Raw genomic sequence first — 21,360 nt, 5'->3', positions numbered from 1 at the left:
TCCACAGATCAAGAGAGGTTTTTTAAAATTCAGGCCATTTGTAACCAGGAAAAAAAGAGAACCTAGAAACATGTAGTGTTTGAATAACATTAGAGCTGTTCCCTGGCAGGGCCCCATGCCTTTTTAAAAAGGCACCGACCTTGGATCACCCAATGCCCTACTGTTAACCCTCTCTGCTAGGAAGGGTGAGGCATTGAACAGAGATAGGCTGCTGAAGTACATACTCAAGTGGAGGAGTTGAAGGAAGGATGCTTCTAAAAGCATTGGTCAAGTATGGGCTGAGAAGCTGTGCTCTTTAATGCTATGCTTATATTTGAGTACTGAGAAATAAAGCTGCCTTGAAAGAGAGTTGGATGTGTCATGGATCCTTTTCTCAGGCTGAGGAAGCAAGCCTGCTTTCTCACAGGCAGACAAGCAGCTGCACCCCTCGGCAGATAATTTGCTCAATGACTGATGGAGAAGTGCACTCCACAGCTGAGTGTTAGCATTTCACTGAAGAGTTTGATTTTGAATAGAAAATGCCAGCCTGGAATGGGAGACACTGTCAGTGGTGTATCTCCTGTGGGAAACCAGGGGAGACTTCTTGTGGCAGACTTGGTGCCCCAGCATTCCTTTGAGTAGTCACTGCTTATTTTAAAAAGGCATTTGGGCTGTTGAATGCTTTGCTGAAATATGTTTGCATTTTTAGTTGGGAAGAAATGATCTAATTCACCTGTTCAGCCAACTGCCTTTTATTAAAAGTGAAGCAAAGCCACGTAGTGGAAGGTTGTTTCAACTGTTCAACTGCTTTATGAGGGGTGTTAAAAAAGTGGGTGGGCTGTAGGGGAATAAAGCAGAGACAAGGAAACCAATTTCCTAATAAGACATCATTGTTGTGATATTATTAGTCACACTATGTGAGAGATAAGGAAGCTATTAAAAGCATGTGACATATGGGGATTTTTGTTAGCAGAAAAGAACACAGCAACCCTTGCTACAAAGTGAGCAGTGCAGATGTTGGCTACAGGAGAGTCCTCTGGATTAGAGACAGATTGAGTGTCACGTACTGCAGCATTAACAGCACAACCCATCCTTTGTGTAGTGCCCATCTAGCCTAAATTTGACTCCTGCACCATTTTCTGTGCCAATTGGCTAACTCTTCTATAATTGTTCTATAACCTCTTCACAGGTGACTGTTCCGGCTGCTGCAGAAGGATCATGCAATTAATCTGATTTTTCCTCTTGATTGTATTTCATAGTCTGGGAGACGGGAGTAGTTTTAAGGCAGTTTTGTTATGTGGTACATCCTGGTACTGACTCTTTACAAAAATTGCCTAACTTTCACCAATCAAAAGGGAATTTTTTGGGTTTTTTTCCTTCTGTCTGATAAATGGAAATATGATTTGTTCAGATGCATTGCTGATGTGTAGGGTAATGAATAAGAGTCCTTGAATAGCCCAGATTATTGTTCTTTATTTCTAAGAAAATATGATATTGTCACATTGCTTTATTAAACCACATCTCATTTATTATCTGCTATGGTTATTAATAGTTCTGCTAAATAATTCATTGTGTGAAATTAATTTTCAAGGAAACTACAAATCTGAAAAACCATCTGCAAGCACTGTCTTCAAATGTCATTATTTCTGTGACTGCGTGGGTGAAAGTACATTTTTTTAAGTTTGTTCCTGTCTTGTAGCTAGGTTCCAAGCTAGTTCCTATACGAGTACGTGCAGGTGCCACCTTCTCCTTAAGTAGCCTTTAACAATTCTTGTAACCCATGTTAAAGCTTTTCTGAAGAGTACTGTGACTTTGTCTTGCTGTCATAATTTCTAGTGCGTGAAGTCTCATCTCTAAGTAATGTTAGCTTGGACCAGGTGCTATAATTTTTCTCCTGGATCTTTCCCTAAGTTGATAGTATTTTTGTTTCTTCTGCAAAGTGAGAGAGCTTAGAAAAAGACTTGATGATATTATCTTGTGATTTTCACATGTCCTCCTGTGATTTCTCATATATTTCCTGACCTCCAGAGCTGATCATAAAAGGGCCTTCACACTTTTACAATAACTTCTGTTTCTTTTTCTAGTTCTACACTATGTGTGTAAATATAGTGATTGTGACTGTCAGCTTCTGATTGATGATTTCTAAAGCCAGGGGTTGTGCTGTCAGACAGGCTGAATCTGATTTATGAAAACTCGAGTTGCAGAGGGACAACTTAATAATAATTGGCCTTCCTAGCTCCCCATTGATTGCTTCATCAGTTAAGATTAACTTCTGCAGGAAATCATATCAGCAAAACCATATGGCTCTCATGGCTTAGAGACTTTTACACATTTAAATATTCCTTCCCATCAGACCACTTCTTTGAGTTATAGAACTTTCCTATTATCCTCACACTGTGGATACTTTCACTTAAGGAACCCATACATGACTTGTATTCCACCTACATGAAAGATGACTACTCTCTTTTTACAGTCCTGTCATCCTACAGTGTGGAGCAGGAATGGGAGGGCTCTCATGTGCTAATGACTGAAGAGGCTGCATAGGAATGTGCAGCCAGTGAGAGTGTGCCGAAAAGGAAAGGGGGAAGAGAAATAGACAGTTCCTCTTGATGGTCTGAAAGGAGTGGAAAATGAAGCAGGAGCAGGAACATGCATATTGCAGTGTAGGAATAATGTTAGAAGGAAAGGATCATCTGAAGGAAAGAATGCTTCCAAGGGTGTAAAGCCAAATCAGCATCAGTTAAAGTGCACGAGGTATTTCAGAAAGATCAGTTCACAGACTAGAAGGGGCAAAAACTGATTAAAGTGACTTTTCCAAGGACAAAATACAGTTAGTTCCTGTCCACATTTTAATCCTACAAGACCATGACCTCAGGGCAACCACAGTCAAGGACAGGACTGCTGTCTGTTCTGTTGGTCTGTGGCCTAACCAAGCATGACTCCCTCGTTGCTGTGCCAATATATTTTTTTACTAATTTTCTGCATGAAATCCCAACCTGAGGCATGATGTCCAGTCTGCTTCTTCTGCAGTTCCCACATATCCTTGTCTCTCATTCCGTCTGTCCTTTCCATGGACTCATTTTCCTCACAATTAAACATCTCAGTGTCTTGATTAAGTTGTTCCTTGTTACTTCAGTTATATCCTAGTCTTTCTTAAATCATGATCTTTATAGTTTTGCAACCCTGTCTTGAATACTCCCTTTGCTTCTATAGAGACAGTAAAGTTTATTTGTTGCATTGGACTACTTTTTTTCACCAGCAACATGTTGTAATTTCCGCTCTTGCTGGGTAATAAGCAGAAAATACTATTCTACAACTATTAATAACTACCCATTTTTCTAAGAAGATAGAAAAGTTGTCCCTGCAACAACCTGGAGAGAAGTTCTTTCCTTCACATGACAGCAGAGAAAAAAAATGGTTTACTGGCTTCCTGTTTTAATGCTCAGTCCTTCACAGAGTCACACCTGCAGCCTTCTCATTTCAGTCAGAAGATAAATGTGATACCAGAACTGTTCAGCGGCCAGAATCGTTTGAGTACATTTATTTTCCTATGACACTTGCAGTCAAGTACTGGCACCTAAAACACTTATTTTAATTCTGTCCCAAGACATCTCCAGTAGAACATCTGTATCCATGTAGCTGGACAGTGATTTCACTGCACAGAGCAGGCTGTGGCACTGGAAATCTTTGATATTATTGCTTGGCCCTTGCAATTCTGTGCTCATCCCTTACTCCCTGCCCTGTAGCAGTTAATCTGCCTGGTCTGATCAAAAATATGACCTGACAAAAAAAAATTCTCTGGAGATGGTCACTCAGTGTCACTGACACCATCCTCCAGCCCCTACTCAGCTTGTGTGGAGCCTAGCAGAGGAGTTGTGTCCAAGCAGGAGTAGCTGTAAGCTAAAGGGCAGGGTTGCTGTAACCAGACATGAGTGTTTGACCTGAAATAACAACTAATAGAACACAATGCACTTTTCTGTGCAGATCTGTACCACTTTGAATTCTATCTGCTGCAACATGCTCTCTCTTTCCAGTGTTTCTCTGGCAGCCCTGTCTGTGCTGCCTCCAGAGACAGAGCTGTATGCAGACAGATGCTGACACCTCCAGGGGAGGTGTACTTTCTGTGTGATATAAGGCACTCAGCATAATCTGCTGGTGTAAATATGCATTTTAACACTGCTTTCTATCCACTCAGAATCAATCATGCTTACTGTGACTTCTTACTCAGCAACCTTATCAGATCTTTTCTCTTACAGTTTTGCTGTAAGATAATTCATTTTACATAAAAGGTCTGCTTTTTCTAGAAACGTGCATTGTGATTCTTTTTTGTCTCTTGTTGTTTATTGGTAATTCACTGAAATAAATTTGCACAAAAATAGAAGACAAAATACACTCTTGGAAATATGTAGCTATATATATATCTATTTTTCATTTTTTGAACCAGAAGAATTCTAAATTCTTCTTTGTGTAATTCCTTCAAATCATCTTTATTTGAAACAACTTTAATAATAAATATGCTGAAAATCTCTTGGGTGCTGAAAATCTGTCAGGAGTTTGTAGGTCTCCTATGCCAGACATTCCCTGTAAGTCAGAATAACATGTGTTTCTTTCCCCAGACGGTGAACATAATCTTTGAAAAAATCCCAGAAAACGAGAGTGGAGATGCCTGTCAAACGATCCAAGTTAATGTTCTCGACTGCGACACCATAGGCCAAGCCAAGGAGAAGAGCCTTCAGGCTTTCTTTAATAAGAATGGCTTTCTCTATGGTCTTCAGCTGGATGAAATTGGTCTTGGTAAGAGAATGTCACTGTGTTGTATTTTCATGGAATTTACTGGTCTGTTGTGGAGTTTTCTTATTAGGAATGCCTGTCTTTGGCTTTAATTCTTTTCAGAGTTCATACAGAATGTAGCTTTTGTGAGGAATTTTAAGGCAAAAACTAGGTCATTTATGTTACTAGTTAGAACTCTGGAGCTATATGTGCTTCATTTCTGCAAGGACTTCAGCATTGCAATTAACAAAAAGATGTTATTTATTATGCATATATAAATTTCTCTATTCCTTTTTGGGGGTGAATAAGGTGGCTGGCCCGTCCATCTAAGTACAGCCAGTTGTTAAATTTTGTCAGTGGATAAGATGACATATCATGACTATCAAGTATTTTGGTCCCTATCTACTATTCCTCCTACCTCCCTTCCTTCCTTCCTACAGGCCTACATTGCCCTTGATCAGGCAATAAATCAAATAAATCCTATTTATAGTCAGATTAGGTTTATATAATAGTTTGCCTGTGACTCACAAAGTCACCTACAATATCTACAGATGTAAATAAGGCTGTTCCAGTAGATGAGTCAAACCTTTCCTTGTTGGGTTTTCAAGAGCCCAAGATATGTTGCTACTGCTACCATACCACTTCCCACATACCCTAGTGGGAAACCTAACAAACGCTGTATGATTGGCATTTGTCTCCTCCTGGACTTGCTCCCTAAGATGTTAATACTTCCTCACCTTCTCACGCTGTGTTGGCAAGTGCTCATAATTTACTTTCATATCTGATGTCTTGATGTCTGTATCCTTTGCAAGTGTCTGACCACCCTTCACAAGTACTATGTCAGTCTTGTACAGCTCATTTTAGTGATCTCTTAGAAGTGGCTTGTGGAACCTTTCTTCTAGTCCCAATGTAACCCTAACAGTAGGGCACACTTGTGAATAGTGATTAGGTGAAAGCACCTCCAAAAACTCTGCCTTGACCAACACAAAGAGAAGCACCAAAGCCTGCTGAAAGGAAAGCTCACCCAAGCTGTCACCCTAGAAAGGGAATCAGAAGTGTGGGAGCACAAAACCACTTTCATGTGACCTAGCACAAGGATAGAGAGAAGCAACTCAGCTGGGAGTCATTGGTCCAAAAACAGTTAGGTGTTGTTTTTCTTTACAAATATCTGTACAGTGAGAATGCCATTGGAGTGTAATTGTTTTCTGTTGCTGTCATACTGCAGAACTTTTGTCTGAGGAGCAGCAGAGAGAATTGTTAGATATTGATGGTTCCTCAGAGGTGATGGAGGATGGGATAAGGAAGCTAAATACCATTGGTCATTACGAGGTAAGCACAGAAGCCAAACCAATGAGTTGATAAGATGTTTCTCCACTGCTCTCAAATGTGATCTGCACAGCTTGAAGTCACAGCTGAGCATCATCAACAGAGGGAAAGAATTGTGTGGCACACAACGTTCTTGCCAATGAGTCATGTTTTCTGTTACTTTTCGGAGGTTTTCTTGTTGCAGGGTTGCTTGGTTCAAACATACCATGTAAACTGTTACTTCCGTCAAGCGTTTAATTTAAAACAGAATCTGATTTCCAGCTGTGAACATTGCCTTGGGTCTTTTTGTATCTTTGCTGTTGAGGTTTTGTTGCACCATAAGCAACTGTTTACTTCATCCCACCTCATATTTTGATTATCTAAACAGGCAGTATTGATACTTCTGAAATCTCATTGTGAGTCAGAACAAAGAGGATTCATGGCTTTTCTCCCTCTTTTCTTGATGCCTCCTGTGTCATTCTCCTTGCCTTTTTCTCTGTCTGTTTCTGCTTCCATCTGCTGTTGCCACTTGTACCATAAGCCTTCCCCTCTGCTTCCAGTTGCACCTGTAAAGCAGTTGTTTGCAATACTGCAATAATCTGTCCATCATTGCAACTACATACAAAACTCCAGCTGGTGGCAGAGCCCTCCTGGGTGTAGCACACTGTGAAAGCGTAGCAAGCAGCATTATTTCTCTAAGGAGTTTTTAGTGACACCAGTCAAAATAGAGAGTGAGATGTTGGAGGAAAATGTGTAGCAGGTGACTGGCCTCAGGTGATATGGAAGTTCATGTGATGCTTACAGATAGATTTTGGAAATGGATGTTATCATGCTGAGGGCTTTTACAGATCTTTCCTCATGCCTCATTGAATTTGAAAGTCTGGCTCTTAACATGTTCATAAATTTTTATTTATTTAGAAGTTTTACTGCTGTAGGTCTGTGCTTTGCAGCGCTATATGAGGCTGAGGAACCTGAGCCAACACGGAACATGTTGCTGTCTGCATGAGCAAATACTGAGCCATCCATAGAGAAACAAGGATTCCTAGCAGGACTTTGTATCCTGGGCAGAGGACAAGGCTGCTTAGATCTGAAGCAAGTTCATTTGGAGTCACTTTACAGATTTCTGTAGGCATTTGTTGCTCTCCTTACCTCACAGGCATCAGCAGTGAACCCAGATGTCCCATCCGGTGGCTTTTTCTGTGCCTGTCTTGAATCTTGTCTATAGATGAACGTATGACCTCCTCCACTCTACTTGTAGAGATTTTGTACAAATTGAGACGTTGTAGTATGGCAGTTTGAACCTGTGCAGCAAAGGTCAGTGTAGATTTGAATTAGATTAGGTGTTTGAACTTCTGCCTAATGCAGCAGTACCTGCCCTCTTTACCACACGCAGCTATTGCAGGTGCTCCTTGCTTTTCCCAGCAGCCTTTTGCATCTCTGGAGCTCATGGCATACTGTGGCTCATGGGTGTCAGACTTCATGGCAAATAAGTCTGCTCCATTGGTCTCTGTCTTCCCTGAATATCTTTGTCCCAGCCCTTGTTCTGTCTGAGGTTTCTGCAGGCAAGGGTTTCTTGCAGATGCAAGTTAGGTAGGAGGCTCAGTTGTTTTTGCAAAGCTGTAACTACACTAATTATAGCTTAGCAGCTGCCTTATGGAAATTGTGCTGCATGTCTCTTCAGTATTTTAGTTCACATTTTCTGGCACCGACAAAATAATGTACATTTTAGGCAAAAGCTCAGTGGCATTTTAGGCAGTGGCTTAGTGGCAAGTATTAGCCATTAGCATATCTAGTTTATTTTCTTGTATGCATATTGATGCAAAAAGAAATGTAAAAGGGTCTAGAAAGCGAGAAAAAGGAACACTGCATACACTCTATGAGGGCAGTAACATTGCCTGAGAAATTCCAACTTATATTTCAACCATACCTCAAGTTTTGTGGCAAGCCTGAATTTTTCTTTTTGTTTGCCAGCCTTAAATGCTAGAAAGTAACCAGATCTTTGAAATTGGAAAGTACCAACAAATCTTTTTAAGACACTGGAGCATGAGGGTTGTAGGTCCCAGAGTCACCAATTGATCTTGGAAAAAGTAGACTTAGTTTCTACACTGATTTTTAAGATATGCAAGAACGGTACATTTGCATTTTTGTGTAGTGTTTGTGAAAAGAAAAAAATCTACTGTACTGTTAGACTCTCTTATGCCTCTGGCCTGTGTGCTACTTTTGCTCTAATTTTTTGGCTCCTAGGAGGTTTATCGGTATGTTTATTCATGAGGTCTGTACTATCACTTCCATGAGAATAACCATAAGCTATGACAAGAAAGTTGCTAATTATCTTGACATCCTATTCCCCACATAAGAAGAGAGATAGACAGTCACTTTCAGATCTGCTGTCCAGTCACACAGCTCCAGTTTCTCAACTGATATGAATATCACACATTCCAGGAGCAGGCAGAGCCCCAAAACTGAGTGTGATCCTGGGAGCTCAATGGCATGGACTGGATTACAGTGAGGACAGGAGGCCTGTGGAACAAGAGGCATACAGCCACACTAGTCTTCTGTTTTGCAAAGTAATACCTGTATTCCATGTTGTCTGGATTGGAAGAGATCTCTCTTCTCCCTGTTTGTCCCCCTCAATAATGCACCTGACAAGCAAAGATATTTTGAGGTGTCCATGGGAGCAGCCCACCACAAAAAATTATTAGACAGCAAGATACAAAAAGAAGGGATTTTTAAAAATGGTTTTGGTTTGTTTGTTTGTTTTAATTGGGTCACACACAAAAGAAACAGCAAGTATGGCTGCTACAGTAATGATATAATAGAAGGAGAAGCATAGCCTACTCGTTGCTAAAAGCATAATTTGTCCCAAAAATAAAACCTAGTGTGCAGGCTTTGATCATGGCTGCTCTGCAGCAATGCCTCTAATTCTGGAGGTGAGCACGATTCTCCCTCTGAGCTCTGCCCATCTCCCTCAAGACAGAAGTCAACACTGAGCTGCCCTCCTACTTCTTGGGGAGGGAATGGAGGCAGCATGTTGCCCACATTGCTCCAGGAGGGGATAAGCTGCTGGGTAGCACTGTTCCTGTTATCTGTCTTCAGGGCCAAGTAGGAGGACTGTCTGGGTGTTTGTATCCCCTTACAAGCTAGCCTTAGCACATATTCCTATTTGTAGTGTGGTTTTCAAGCATTCTGTGCTATCTAAAATAGTTCTGAAAGTCTGTATGATAGATGGAATCTCTGCAAAAAAATCATAAAATAGATTGCATTTACTTTCCAGGAGCAAACGTAAGTGCAGATTTTTTTGGCACAAGACACAGCTTTTGATAGAGTATCTTTATGTTTAAACTGGTTTCTCACACCAGGCTGGCTGCCAAGGTTTAAAAAACACTTAAATTATTTTGGCAGAGATCCCTTCCTAGAACTGGCCGGTTGTTTTTGTAATTATAGAGGCAAGTACACTAGCACTTGGCAAGACTCAACATTTGATAGCAGAACAGTGGTGTAGCTCTCAGTGGGAGCCATTTTTTAGTTACTCTTTGACAATAAAAGCATGGCTTGCCAGTTTGTTTTAAAGATAATGTGTAACATCCAGGCAACACTGTAAATTCAGGGAAGGAGGAGGTAGATTTTTCCTAGAAATCCCAGGATGGTAAGATACGGATCTTGATCTTATGATGTATAAATATTTTGCTCAGTTTGAAAATAGTTCTTGGGAGCACCAGGCTAAACCCTCAAAATGGCCCCTCCACAAGATATGGGTAGAACAGACTGAGCTGAAAGAAAGGGGACCGGAAGAGAATTCACCTTTGTTTGCACCTTTCTGCCTCACCTCCCCATAAAATCTGATTGCACTGGACGCAGAGAATTTAACCTGAGCAATCTGTAGAAAAATGCATGCAAGAAACAGCACAGAGCAGTACATGAAAATGAAAATGTCCAGATATGGGCTCAACCAGAAAAAATTGAAGGAAGGGAAAGGTCTTCAAGGCTGGTGCACTGAAAGAGGTACCTTCCCACCTGGCTGGGTAATGCTGAGGAAGTTCAGCTACTGCCCGTGCCTGAAAGCCCAGCCCTGGCTGCCTGCTGAAGGCCGTGCACACTGTGGTGAGAACAAAGCAGGCTGGGCTGTCCTTCACTGCCACGGGCTGAGTGACAGAGGAAATGAAACTGAGGCTTTTGTGAATTTCGTTTCAGGATGATATGTTTGGTTTTTTTCTTTCAGATTTCAAATGGAGCAACCATAAAAGTCTTCAAAAAGAAGGCAAATACCCGATCAGGTAACAAAGGGACTGCGACCTATTTAAAGTTCTGTGTAGAATGGTTGGGAATGTTGAGGGCTGAGCTGTGGCAGATAGTATCTTGGTCAATAGGAGCTTGGAGAAATTGGTGCTTTGATATAGTTGAGCCAAATGAAGAGGCCCCGGAAGGCCCAGTAGACCTAGAAGGAGGAAAGGATCACAGAAGGGCTTACATACAGAAGGGCTTACAGTCGTAAGCAAATGATTGCTTAGAGATACAGGCTCATAGGTAGGAAAGCAAGACAGGAAATCCCAGGTGACAAAGAGAGGGAACATGCCTCTCTCCCTGGTGCCCAGAACTGTGCATCACAGACATAGTGCTGCACTGTCCAGAGACATGAGTGATAAAACCCCCACTGTTTGGTAATTTTCCTTGTTCTCTTGGCTGTGTTTCTGAAAGCTTTGACTTGGCTGTCTCAACAGCCTGTCAGGCGATAAAGGGTGCTTACAGGGGGCCAGTTCATCTCACCTAGCCCTGTGATGCAGGTTGCTCCCACCCAGCTGTTGATGAGGGGAGACCTTTCTTCAGCCCCTGTGAAGACACTCCTAACATGTGTTTCCTTATCATCAAAGTTAGGAGAGACATGTGCATCTCACGGGGTCGCCTCTCCCTCAGCAAAATTGAGGTTGTCTGTTCCCAGCCATTGTGTTCAAGCCTGACCTCAGCCCACCTGCACACAGCACTTTTAGAGACTTAAACCACTGCAATCATCTCATCTTGTCCTCCTTTCAGAGGAGCTGTGATTGCTGCCAGCTTACCCCAGCAGCAGATAGGATGCCTATAGATAAGTAAGACAGTAGCTTAGTGGTCCGAACTACAGGTCGGCACTAGGGAGGTGCACAGGGTCTGTGCGTTTCTCAGGGGCTTCCCCCACACTGAGGCAGGAAAGGATGACACTGGCTGTGCTTGCTTGGCATCCTGGATGCACCCTGCTGCACGGCCCAGAGCCCAGCAGAACTCACAAGCTTGCAGCTGCATGTTTCATTAATGGCTCTTTGCTCTCTGCCTTTGTTGTTTAGATGTGGACTACTCAGATGAACACTGTCATTTGGTGAGTTGAATCATTATACTGCTAAGTGGTAGATTTAATACTGAGCTGTATTTGGATCTGTGTAATCTCTCTAATCTCTTCATGACAGATTTTACCAGACTCAGAGGCAAACAAAGATGCGAAGGGAGGAGGTCACAAAGGAAAGCAAAAATTCAAAGTGAAAGAAATGTATCTCACAAAACTTCTGTCAACCAAGGTAAACTGTAAAGGCTTTACATTGGAGGAGGGCTGATGTTGGCTTGGCTAGTTTGGCATAACAGAAACACAAATTAAACCAGAAGTCGTGCAGACTTCCTATGTGTAAATCAAACATTAAATGAAAAGGTAGCATGTTAAAATCAGTGTGCTGATATGGGGTATGACCATTTGCAAAGACAGACACATTTCAGGTTTTCTAATGCTTGAGTTCTGAAACAGTCTGATTACACATAGTATCTCCTCAGTAAGGACAACCCTTTTCCCAGGTTGAAGAAAAAGGTTGTTATTTAGCTTATGGAAAGTGAGTCACCATAGAGTTCTGTAGAGTGAGAATCAACCCTTCTGGAATGACAGCTTTCAGTCAACAATCTCCTCACTTTGCTCTAGAGTTTGCCCAGCTTAGAGACAACTTCTGAAGCCTGAATTTCACAAGATACTGCCCACTAAATGAAATAATCTCTTAGGGTTTCAGATTAGGCATTCTAAATAACTAGATTAATTTTAAAAGCAAGGTCCTTAGGATTTATAATACAACTACCTAATTTAGGCAATGTACATTGCTTAGGAATAAGCCCCACTCACTCCCTCTGGTAACGTCATCTTGTTTCTGACTAACTCAAAATGGTTAGAAAACTCTTTGCAACAGTGTATTGGATAAAATATTAAAGGGTGCACTGAGAGCTGTGCAAGAGGCCTGAAGGGATGACGATTATAGCTTTCTTACATTTAAAAATCTATCAATCATTATATAATTAGGTTGTTGATAGCATCTGAAGTAATCTGGGACAGTCCCCAAAGTGAGAGTGAAGACTGGTCATTTTTCATTACCTGTGAAAACTAGCATGAGCCCTCAGGAAATGCTGGACTAAACCAGTAGTGTCTTACAGTGGAAGACTGAGGTACAGAAGAAAAGATCAGGCTTTTTAGAAACAGTCCTTTTAAAAGGCTTTAAATTAATCATCTCCTTCTCCAAAGTAGGACACTGCCCTGAACAACAGAGCTGTGATACCTTTGCTGTGAAATTCCTCTCATGATAGGCAGTGCACTAAAGGAAATTGCATCTCACCATCTCCTCTCTCTGCAGCTCTCTCTCCCATCCACGCACACAAACACAATTGCAGAGTTTACCACATGAAATGAACTGGCCAGTATTCATCAAGGCCCTGGGATATGCTTAAATCCTTGTTGAGACACGATTGGGCTGAACTGATCTTGGAACAGATGTGAAGAAAAAAAGCACAAAACAGTGTTTTGTATTGTTTGCCTCTACTTATGGATACTCTGTGATTATGTCAGCGAGTCCAGCAGCAACCAAACCCTTCCATTAGTGAGCCAAATATCTTCACTTTCGTATCAGACATACCAAGTTTTCAGTTCTCTCTAATATTAGTGTGTTATAGGACCCGAAGCTGTTATCCTAGAATTAGATCAAGTGCCAGAGCCACTTGACTGTAAAGTGTTGATGAGCACGTGTTGAGCATATGTTGGCACCTGGAAGGCTAGTGCCCTGGGAAACTGGCGAAACTGCTTTTTCTCAGCTCCCTCTTAATTCCAGTCACAAATTTCAGATGCTTTTAGCAACAGTGGCAAGAGTATCCCAAGAGTTGATGTTGTCTTTATTAGCCCAAGTGGTTCTTTCCACCTGTGATTTATCACAGAGTTCACCATGATTCCTCCTGTAAGCAGAGCAACAGAACATGTGACATATGAAAGGAACTTGTTGTGGTGTATTGTAGTTGCATTTTTGTTACTTTCTTGTTTGCCTATAGCCTGTGGCCTTGATGTTTGCCACAAGCATATTGTAATTTCTGTCTGTGGTTGTCTCACAACACACACAGCTCTCTGAGGTAAAATATCCTGTTCTTGTGTAATAATAACAAAATATTAACTTTGTTACTTTTCAGGTGGCAATTCATTCAGTTGTTGAAAAGCTCTTCAGGAGCATTTGGAGCTTACCCAACAATAAAGCACCTGTTGCCATCAAGTACTTTTTTGACTTTTTGGATGCCCAGGCTGAGAGCAAAAAAATTACTGATCCTGATGTGGTCCACATATGGAAAACCAACAGGTATGCCCATGGGACATATGCAGGGGGTGTGTGCTTTCTGAAAACGTAGCTGCAAAAATGGAATGTGTCACGTGGGATCAGAAAAATAAGATTTTGGCATGTCTGGGAATACGATGTGGTTTGGCTTCGTGGACAATAGTAACTTTTGTGTATTGATTTAATACAACACAAAGAGCTTCCAGGTCTGTGCAGTCTGCACACCGACTTCACACTCTGAAAGAAGTAGCTGCAGACTGAGAGCACTGTTTGAAGCTGGGTGCCTCACAGATGTGTTTGCTCCGTAGCCTTTGTTCCCTGACCCCTTTTTTAGTGTGAAGAAGCCAGGAATGTGCTTTGTTCCATGAGTGCAGTTGCAATTAAGGACCATTTTAAAGCAGTTGTGCTACTTGAGTGGTTGATTTTAAAGATTTTTGTTCTTTCTCCTGCTTAGTCTTCCTCTTCGCTTCTGGGTGAACATACTGAAGAATCCCCAGTTTGTCTTTGATATTAAGAAGACTTCACACATAGATGGCTGTTTGTCTGTAATCGCACAAGCTTTCATGGATGCCTTTTCTCTCGCAGAACAGACCCTGGGGAAGGTAATGCTGCCCCTCCAGTCTTCTACTACTTTCTCAATCGATGTCTTTTTCAACTGTATAATGATTAAGATGATGAAATCCTGGATCTGCTGATACTGGGGGCAGAATTGTCAGGGGCCTAATTAAGCTGGGCTTCCATTCCTCATTGCTCTGTCTCCTGAGACTTTGAAGAATTCACCAGTAGACAGATACAGCTATGAGAATGCCTTATTTATAGCTAACTGCTGCTTATTTTCTCTGCAGTTCAGTTCTGCACGGAGTGTATACACAATAGGTGGCAGAAGGTGGAAGTTTTAAGGTTTTGATGAAGTTTTAATGTAGTTTTAAACAAAGGTCTTAAAAGTATTAACATTATTTGATAAGTAGTCCGGATTTTGTCTGCCACACACCAGTGTGCAGAAAACTCACACAGTGAGCTAGTGGAAGCTGTAAGAAATACTAAAAGACCTCTGAAGTTTGAAACAGTTCCTTTCACATATATTAGATGCTCCCTTTTTATATGCAAAATGATTTGCTGGAGCAACAAGTTCAAGAATCTTACATTAAAAAACTCTTTAGTGTAGTGTCCAGAACTCTGGGGATCAGAAATACTTCATTTTTCCCCAGGGTATTTTCCTTTTCTTTGGACCAAAGCAGAAAGCTTTTGTTCAGGCACGTACTACCAAGGAAAACAGGCTAGAGACTTTTTTAGCCTAAAAGCATTCATATAAAAATGGGCTAATATCCTATGTGGTCTAATCCAACTGCTCATCTGTTTAAGATAAATAGCAAATAATGTGCTTATTTATATTACTTTAGGAGTGAAGTATCATAAATTAAAGCTAAGCACATCACTTCCTTGATGGAAAAACTGCAAATGAGCAGTTGTTAGGTTTCTGTGCTTAAAATCCACTGTGCAGTATTGTTGAAACAACAGCTCGTTAGCTATTTGAAAAGGGGTGCCGAAACCTGATAAAGGTTTGCATTGCAGTAAACATCTTGTGACCTTTTAGTATTAAAATGTATTTACTTTCATGATTTTTATGTTTTTATCTTGAAACATCTTTTAGCCATTTAGAAAACAAACATTTAAATTACTTCACCACTTCATCACTGGAAACAGTGGTGACAAGATATCACATGGTTGTGTCATTTATTGCCCAGAACTTAAACAGGAAACCAGCAGCCCCCACTTTTACATTCTGAAAATCAATTTTCCAGGTGGGGCTGCGGCTCCTATCACAAGCATCAGCACATATTTCCTCGAATGAGCCGAAAGCTCCCAGGTAGGTCTGTACTGGCATGGATTGTTGAAGTCCTGGGATGAAAAAAATTTCCTTTGGCTGTGCATGCCTGGCAGTCAGCTCCTCATGCTCTCAAACCCCTGAGGGAAAGGAGTAGAAGGGACCAAAGAGATTTAGGGGAACCTCTGCCAGGACTGCATCTAACAAGACTCTCTGGTGCGACACTGCCGAGGAACTTCCCTTTCGGCAGTACTGCTGAATCCTGTATGTAAAATGGGGTGTCAGCCTCGGGCTCCTTGGTTCAGCTTTCAGGACCTGTAAGGAAAAAGTGAGAAAGAAAAATATGTCTGAGGGACAAAAGGTCATCACTCCTGACTGTCAGTAGAAATAATTACATGGAAGCTGTCATGGAACACAATATACTATTAGTGAGGTCCTGCCCCTGGCTTACATCTTTGTTTCATAACCTTGGTTCCCTGCATATAACCACAGCAAAGAAAAATGAGTCACACAGACACAATTAGATGCAATTAACTGTGTGGAGGTGGAACCTTAGGAAATCTGTGCTGTGAAAAGTTACAAGGCTTCAAATTTTTTCGTTTAAGGAAGCACCAACAAATAAACTTCTCTATGCTAAGGACATTCCACTCTACAAGAAGGAGGTGAAAGCATACTACAAAGCCATCAGGGATCTCCCTCCACTGACCACTGCAGAGGTTGAAGAATTTCTAGCTCAGGAATCTAAGGTATGGTTGAGAAGCAGCAACTTCATTTGCTTTCATGTTTTTTTATTTTTAAAAGGAGAAGTATCTGACCAAAACTGTTTTCTGTTTTAGAAACATGAAAATGAATTTAATGAGAAAGTGGCCTTGTTTGAAATCTACAAATACATAGTGAAATACTATGATGAGGTAAGCACATCGGCAGTTTCTGCTTAATCCTTAATGTGGGGGTTGACACAGTAACCAAGGGCCGGGCTGCCATGTGACCTGCTGGGTGCCATTCCAGAGGCAGCCCCTCCTTAGTGCAGCCCAGGCTGCCCCTTCTGCTGATCTGCGAGGGGCGCAGCCCCCAGGGCAGCTGGAGCCCCCACCCTGCCGAGGGGGCACAGGCCAAAGGTTTGTCAGTGCACCTTTACTCTCACTGCTGTATTGCAGAGACAATAGCAAGATTATCCTTGCAGTTTTGACGAAGTTCCTTAATAGTCGAGGCTTCTTGTTATACTGTGTTTGCAGAGTCTCTGCAAATGCCTGCCACAACTCCTGTGCACGTGCTCCATTCCCCTGGAGGCTCAGAAAGATTAGACTGTAGCACCAGGGTTCTTAATTTAACAGTCAGTGCAAACACCTCAGTGGAGCACACAGCCTTACAGCAAGAGGTGTCTGCGCCTTTCCCATCATAGCGCTCTTAATGCTCTGCTTTAACAGTCTTTCTCTTAGAAAGAAGCAGCTATAGTTTCCAGTCCCTGCTATTACTAACAAAAGAAATCTTTTCTCAGCTGAAAGTACTTAGTCACAGGCTACCTCTAAGCTGCTTTCTAAGAAAATCCCTGTCCTCCACTTTGCGTGATAGGATTCTCCACTCCATTTTGCTCTGCATCCTTAACAGAGGCTGCATGTGCCTGTGCAGGGACTCAGATAAGAGCCAGCTGGGGTGTGTTGCCTGAAGGCCTCCTTATGCTTCCAGCAGGTTGTCTGGGTTTCCCAGCAACCAGGCCTTTCTCTCTTTCATCCTCAGCAGCACAGCACCAGCACTTGCTGTAGTCATCCAGCTCTCAGTCACCTGTTAGCTGGCTTACCACTTCAGTTCTCGAACATCTCAAATTATCTGGATTCAGCATCAAATCTTTGCCTCTTGAAACAAGCTTGGGATGATACTCAAAATGGTATCACCCTTTATTAAGCTCATTAAAATGATTGATACAGGAGAATTCAGTGTGGTTCTAGTCTTAGTGCCCATTTTTGCTTTTTCCAAGCTAGTACTGGTTAACTTAGCACATCCTTAGAAGGAAATCTTCCCTCTGCTCTTCCCCATCTGGCTTTTGACTGGAAGCAGCTAAACCTCTTTATTTATTGAGACCTGTCTCTGCATAGCATTGCCAGCAGATATTTCAGAGAGTAGTAGTGCTCCATTCTATCACCTAGGCCAGAGCCAAGTGGGTGAGTTAGAGGAAAAGAGGCCATTTATTGCCCTCAGCTTATAGGACAGAGGAAGAGAAATAAAATGTCACTTGCAAATCTTCTCTAGCGTAAAAACCAGAGCACTGGCCTTGCCTCACACACTGAGAGATGAGCATGTGTTGAACTTGTTTTGGTTTTTTTTTTGCTTGGCTCAGTCATTCTTTTGTGGAAGTGTTGCAAATCCTGTGAGCAGAACGACTTGGAAGGAAAACTACCAAAATAAAGTGTTAAAGTCAGAAAAGAATGTTTACAGATAGGCAGGCACTCAATGGATTTTTCTGTCAGTAGTTGTTAGAGTACAGAAAAGCAGGCTTTAAAAAATAGCGAGTAAAATAAGCATTAAAAATATTATTCTCTCTTTTGCTAATTGTTAACAGATTGTCAGCAAACTTGAGCGAGAACGGGGGTTTGAAGAAGTCCAGAAACAGCTCCAGCAAGTAAAAGCCTTATTTGATGAAAAGAAAAAATGCAAATGGCATTGAGCAGAGCACTGACTCACAGCATCACTGTGGGGGATTTGATATTAGCGCTACTGCTCCCAAAACTGTTTTGACTGACTATATGTACAGGGTTTGAGACATTTGGACACTCTTCTCCACTCTGACCATTCCAAGTAATCTACAATTGGGAATGAAATATGGGCAGGGTTACATATTCACACAGGGGCATGTGAAAGTGACCTAATGTTGGCAGGGTCAGCATTTTTACGTACTTGAACACACATAACCCTTTGGTTCAAAAATACTGTCTAGTAAGCTTTTTGCTTACTTTAAAAAAAGGTCATAGGAGATGTGCAAAATACACTGTAAGTTCAGAGTTGCCCACATGAACTTGCAAGTTGCTTACCTCTTTTTTTTAAGAGAAAAAGCTGATGTTTCGCCACATCCTTTCAGCAGCTTGGCAAACTGTGAGGGTGAGCTCCGGCTTCAGAATACGGGTCAGCTGCAGTTTCCTTCCTTCCAGTCAAATGTTTGCTAGTTCCTGTTCAGAAAAACAAAACAAAACAAAACAAAAAGAAAAAAAAAGAAAAAAAAAAGAAAAAAAAAAAAAAAAAGAAAAAAAGAAAAAAAAAAATCCCCCACATCCAAACACATCAAAAAACCCAACAACCTGGCACCAAAATGGCACTTAGGATAAGTGTGTTTAGCAGAAACAGTGGGTCTGAGGTTGGAAGGCCAAATGCCACATGGCAGGACTTACCTTTGTTAGGTTAGAAAGTCCAAAGTGAAGTGAAACACTGAGGGGAAGAGGTGAGGGGAGGCTTTTGGAAAAGGGCATTCAGCCACCATCAGTCTGTGTTTACATTTTTGACCTTTCCATCCTTAAATAAGCTGTGAAACACTTGTGAGCAACTTCACAGCTGAAACTGCACTGCATCAGGACACTGTTGTGATTTGATGAAGCAGCTGACGATGGCTGCACTTTGGTGCACAAACCTGTACTCAGGTGCACAATCAGCCCATGCCTCAAAGCTGACAGTCTTGGCCAGCCTTGCCATCTGCCTACAATGGCCTCACAGACCTAAAGCCGACATGTCAGAGGGGTTCAGGTCAAAGGTTGGTTTAATAATATTTAAGAACAGGAAGACTGGTGTAATCTCTGACTGTGTTTGAGACACTGATACAAACATGCTGGGATTGGGGTGGGGAGGGCTAACTGTCTGCCTTAGTCCAGCTGGGGTTTTTTGAAGCGTGGCCATTTTGGAAGGAAGGTGCTCATTACATTTGCATTGGTGGCCAAAGTGGGCCCAGCTAGAAAACAAGGGCATGGCTGTGCTGCTGGGATGAGGCTGATGCAGTGGCTACTGAGCAAAGCCACAGAGGAGCAGCTGTGGCTATGGCACCAGCACAACCCTTCGCTCTACTACAGTTTGTCACCATGGACTCTGCTTCAGTCACATCCTCTACAACAGGAGGCCCATTCTGAGGCTGTCACGTGCCCTTAGATTTGAGGTAAGGCATTCATGACAAGGAGATACATTTCCATACATTTCTGGAGGGATCCCCCGCATTGGAGGTGATTGGTGTAGAGCAGTGGCCCACAGGCTGTGGGAAAAGTGCCGTGGGCTGCAAATGGCATAGAGGGCCAAGGTTTGGTACAGAAAGCCAGTGCTGGGGCAGTGCTGCGTTGGAGGAGCCCCAGAGCTCAGGCAACGGTGCTAGTGCTGCCTCTGGTCACAGAGACAGTTGGCCCCAGGCATAATCCCATGGCCAGTGCCAGCACACACTGACCACCTGTGGCAGAAGCAAGACGGGCTGTTAATGTAGAGAAAAGCAAACACAAAAACACGGTCCTGCTGCTCTGCCCCTCCCTACCGTGTGATTGCACAAGTTGTTCCTCTTGCATACCAGAGAGGGCAGCCACCAACCAACCCATACTGTGATGGCTTTGTTGGGTTTTTTTTAAATCCAAGTCTTACACTTGCTATTAAGTTTACACTTTATACTTGATGGAATGTATGGCTTTGTTCAGGACACTGCACTACAATGTTGCAGTACTCTCAGCAGTTCTCTGCCTGGCACAATGTATTTTGATAAGTTCAATTTTAATTGGGAAAAAACCCCACCCACCTCTAACCTATCTTGGAGTGGACCATGGTTTGATTAGCACTTAAGCTTGGAATACCTGCACGTAAGGGCTTGATTTTTATTGTTCTTAATCTAACCTTTTAAAGCAGCATCAAATAAATAGAAAAAGCACAGTAATTGATAATGAAGGAGAGGCAGGAGCGGATTACACTTTCCAGTTAGTTCTCTTCTACTTCAGGTGTTTGCTGTCAGTGCATTCAAATGAACTGTGATAGTTTTGTTCAACAGTAACCTTCTGTACAGGCAGAAAAAACAACTCCAACATTTCTGCTTGAAAAGCTGTAAAATATAATCTGTTTGCGTTGGTCTGATCCTGTGAACTTCACTATATGTGTTTATATTGATGAGGAAATGAAAATCAGTCCTATTCTGTATTTGTACTACTGCTTGTTTGCTACAATAGCTTTAATGATTTCTAGAGATTATGTGTTGAAGCAGGCCCTGTAGCTTTACCTACAGCCTGGAATAGGATTATTGCCTTTTATTCAAGCCTCCTAAACAGCGTCACTCTGTTAGTAAACCATTTTTAAGTCGTACTGGGACTTTGTAACCCATCAAGTGGATCTCACGAAGTGATGTGAAGTATAATTAAGTGATTGTGGCTCTTTTGGTAGGTTTGGGTCAGCACACAAAACATTGGCACATGTTCCATATCTGCAATTTGCCATTACTGTTACACAGAGAAAAAGAACCACCTCTGACTATTATGGGTATTACAGCAACACAACAGTTCTAATCGCATCCTCAGAAATGAAAAGCAAACTTCTCTTCAACTTACTTTCCCATGTTTACAGGCAAACTGCTATGGCAAACAGCGTGTTTCTAACACTAGCTTACAGAGCATTATTTTGCAGTCATCTCGTTTGAAGTCAAATCTTACTAATGTGTAAAGTAAATCCTGTTGTACAGAAGTTAATCTGTTGTTTAAAATGAATGGTTAAAAAAAGTGCAAATGACAAATACATGTTGGTGTTTGTATGGGTTTATCTAGAATAAAAGCATTTGGAGGTTAGTTTGATTGTGTACTTTTATATGGTTATGAGAAAGCAAACGCAGCTGATAACAGTTCAAGGTCACGCAAGGAATGGAGTATAAGACATGGAAAGGCATTAGGTGAGAAACAG

At 41.8% G+C, this 21,360-nt stretch overlaps 1 protein-coding gene across 1 annotated transcript in view; it reads left to right on the top strand.

The window, feature by feature from the left end:
* Window positions 1-21,248, top strand: part of PLXNC1 (plexin C1) — a gene marked incomplete at its 5' end in the record, with an annotated part of 70,173 nt that extends 48,925 nt beyond the window's left edge. The window contains 10 exons of the mRNA XM_083860244.1: window positions 4,596-4,773; window positions 5,975-6,078; window positions 10,274-10,328; window positions 11,370-11,401; window positions 11,490-11,597; window positions 13,504-13,667; window positions 14,098-14,245; window positions 16,074-16,214; window positions 16,305-16,379; window positions 18,026-21,248. Of these exons, the coding sequence (XP_083716370.1) occupies window positions 4,596-4,773; window positions 5,975-6,078; window positions 10,274-10,328; window positions 11,370-11,401; window positions 11,490-11,597; window positions 13,504-13,667; window positions 14,098-14,245; window positions 16,074-16,214; window positions 16,305-16,379; window positions 18,026-18,130 (1,110 nt within the window). The 3' untranslated portion in view covers window positions 18,131-21,248. The remainder of the gene's footprint in view (window positions 1-4,595; window positions 4,774-5,974; window positions 6,079-10,273; window positions 10,329-11,369; window positions 11,402-11,489; window positions 11,598-13,503; window positions 13,668-14,097; window positions 14,246-16,073; window positions 16,215-16,304; window positions 16,380-18,025) is intronic.
* Between the last annotated feature and the right edge of the window lie 112 nt (window positions 21,249-21,360).

This window comes from Zosterops lateralis (assembly GCF_965231275.1).
Source record: "Zosterops lateralis genome assembly, chromosome: 4".
Classification (NCBI taxonomy): domain Eukaryota; kingdom Metazoa; phylum Chordata; class Aves; order Passeriformes; family Zosteropidae; genus Zosterops; species Zosterops lateralis.
Note: the sequence above shows the minus strand (reverse complement) of the source record. Positions and strands in the feature narration are given on the sequence as shown.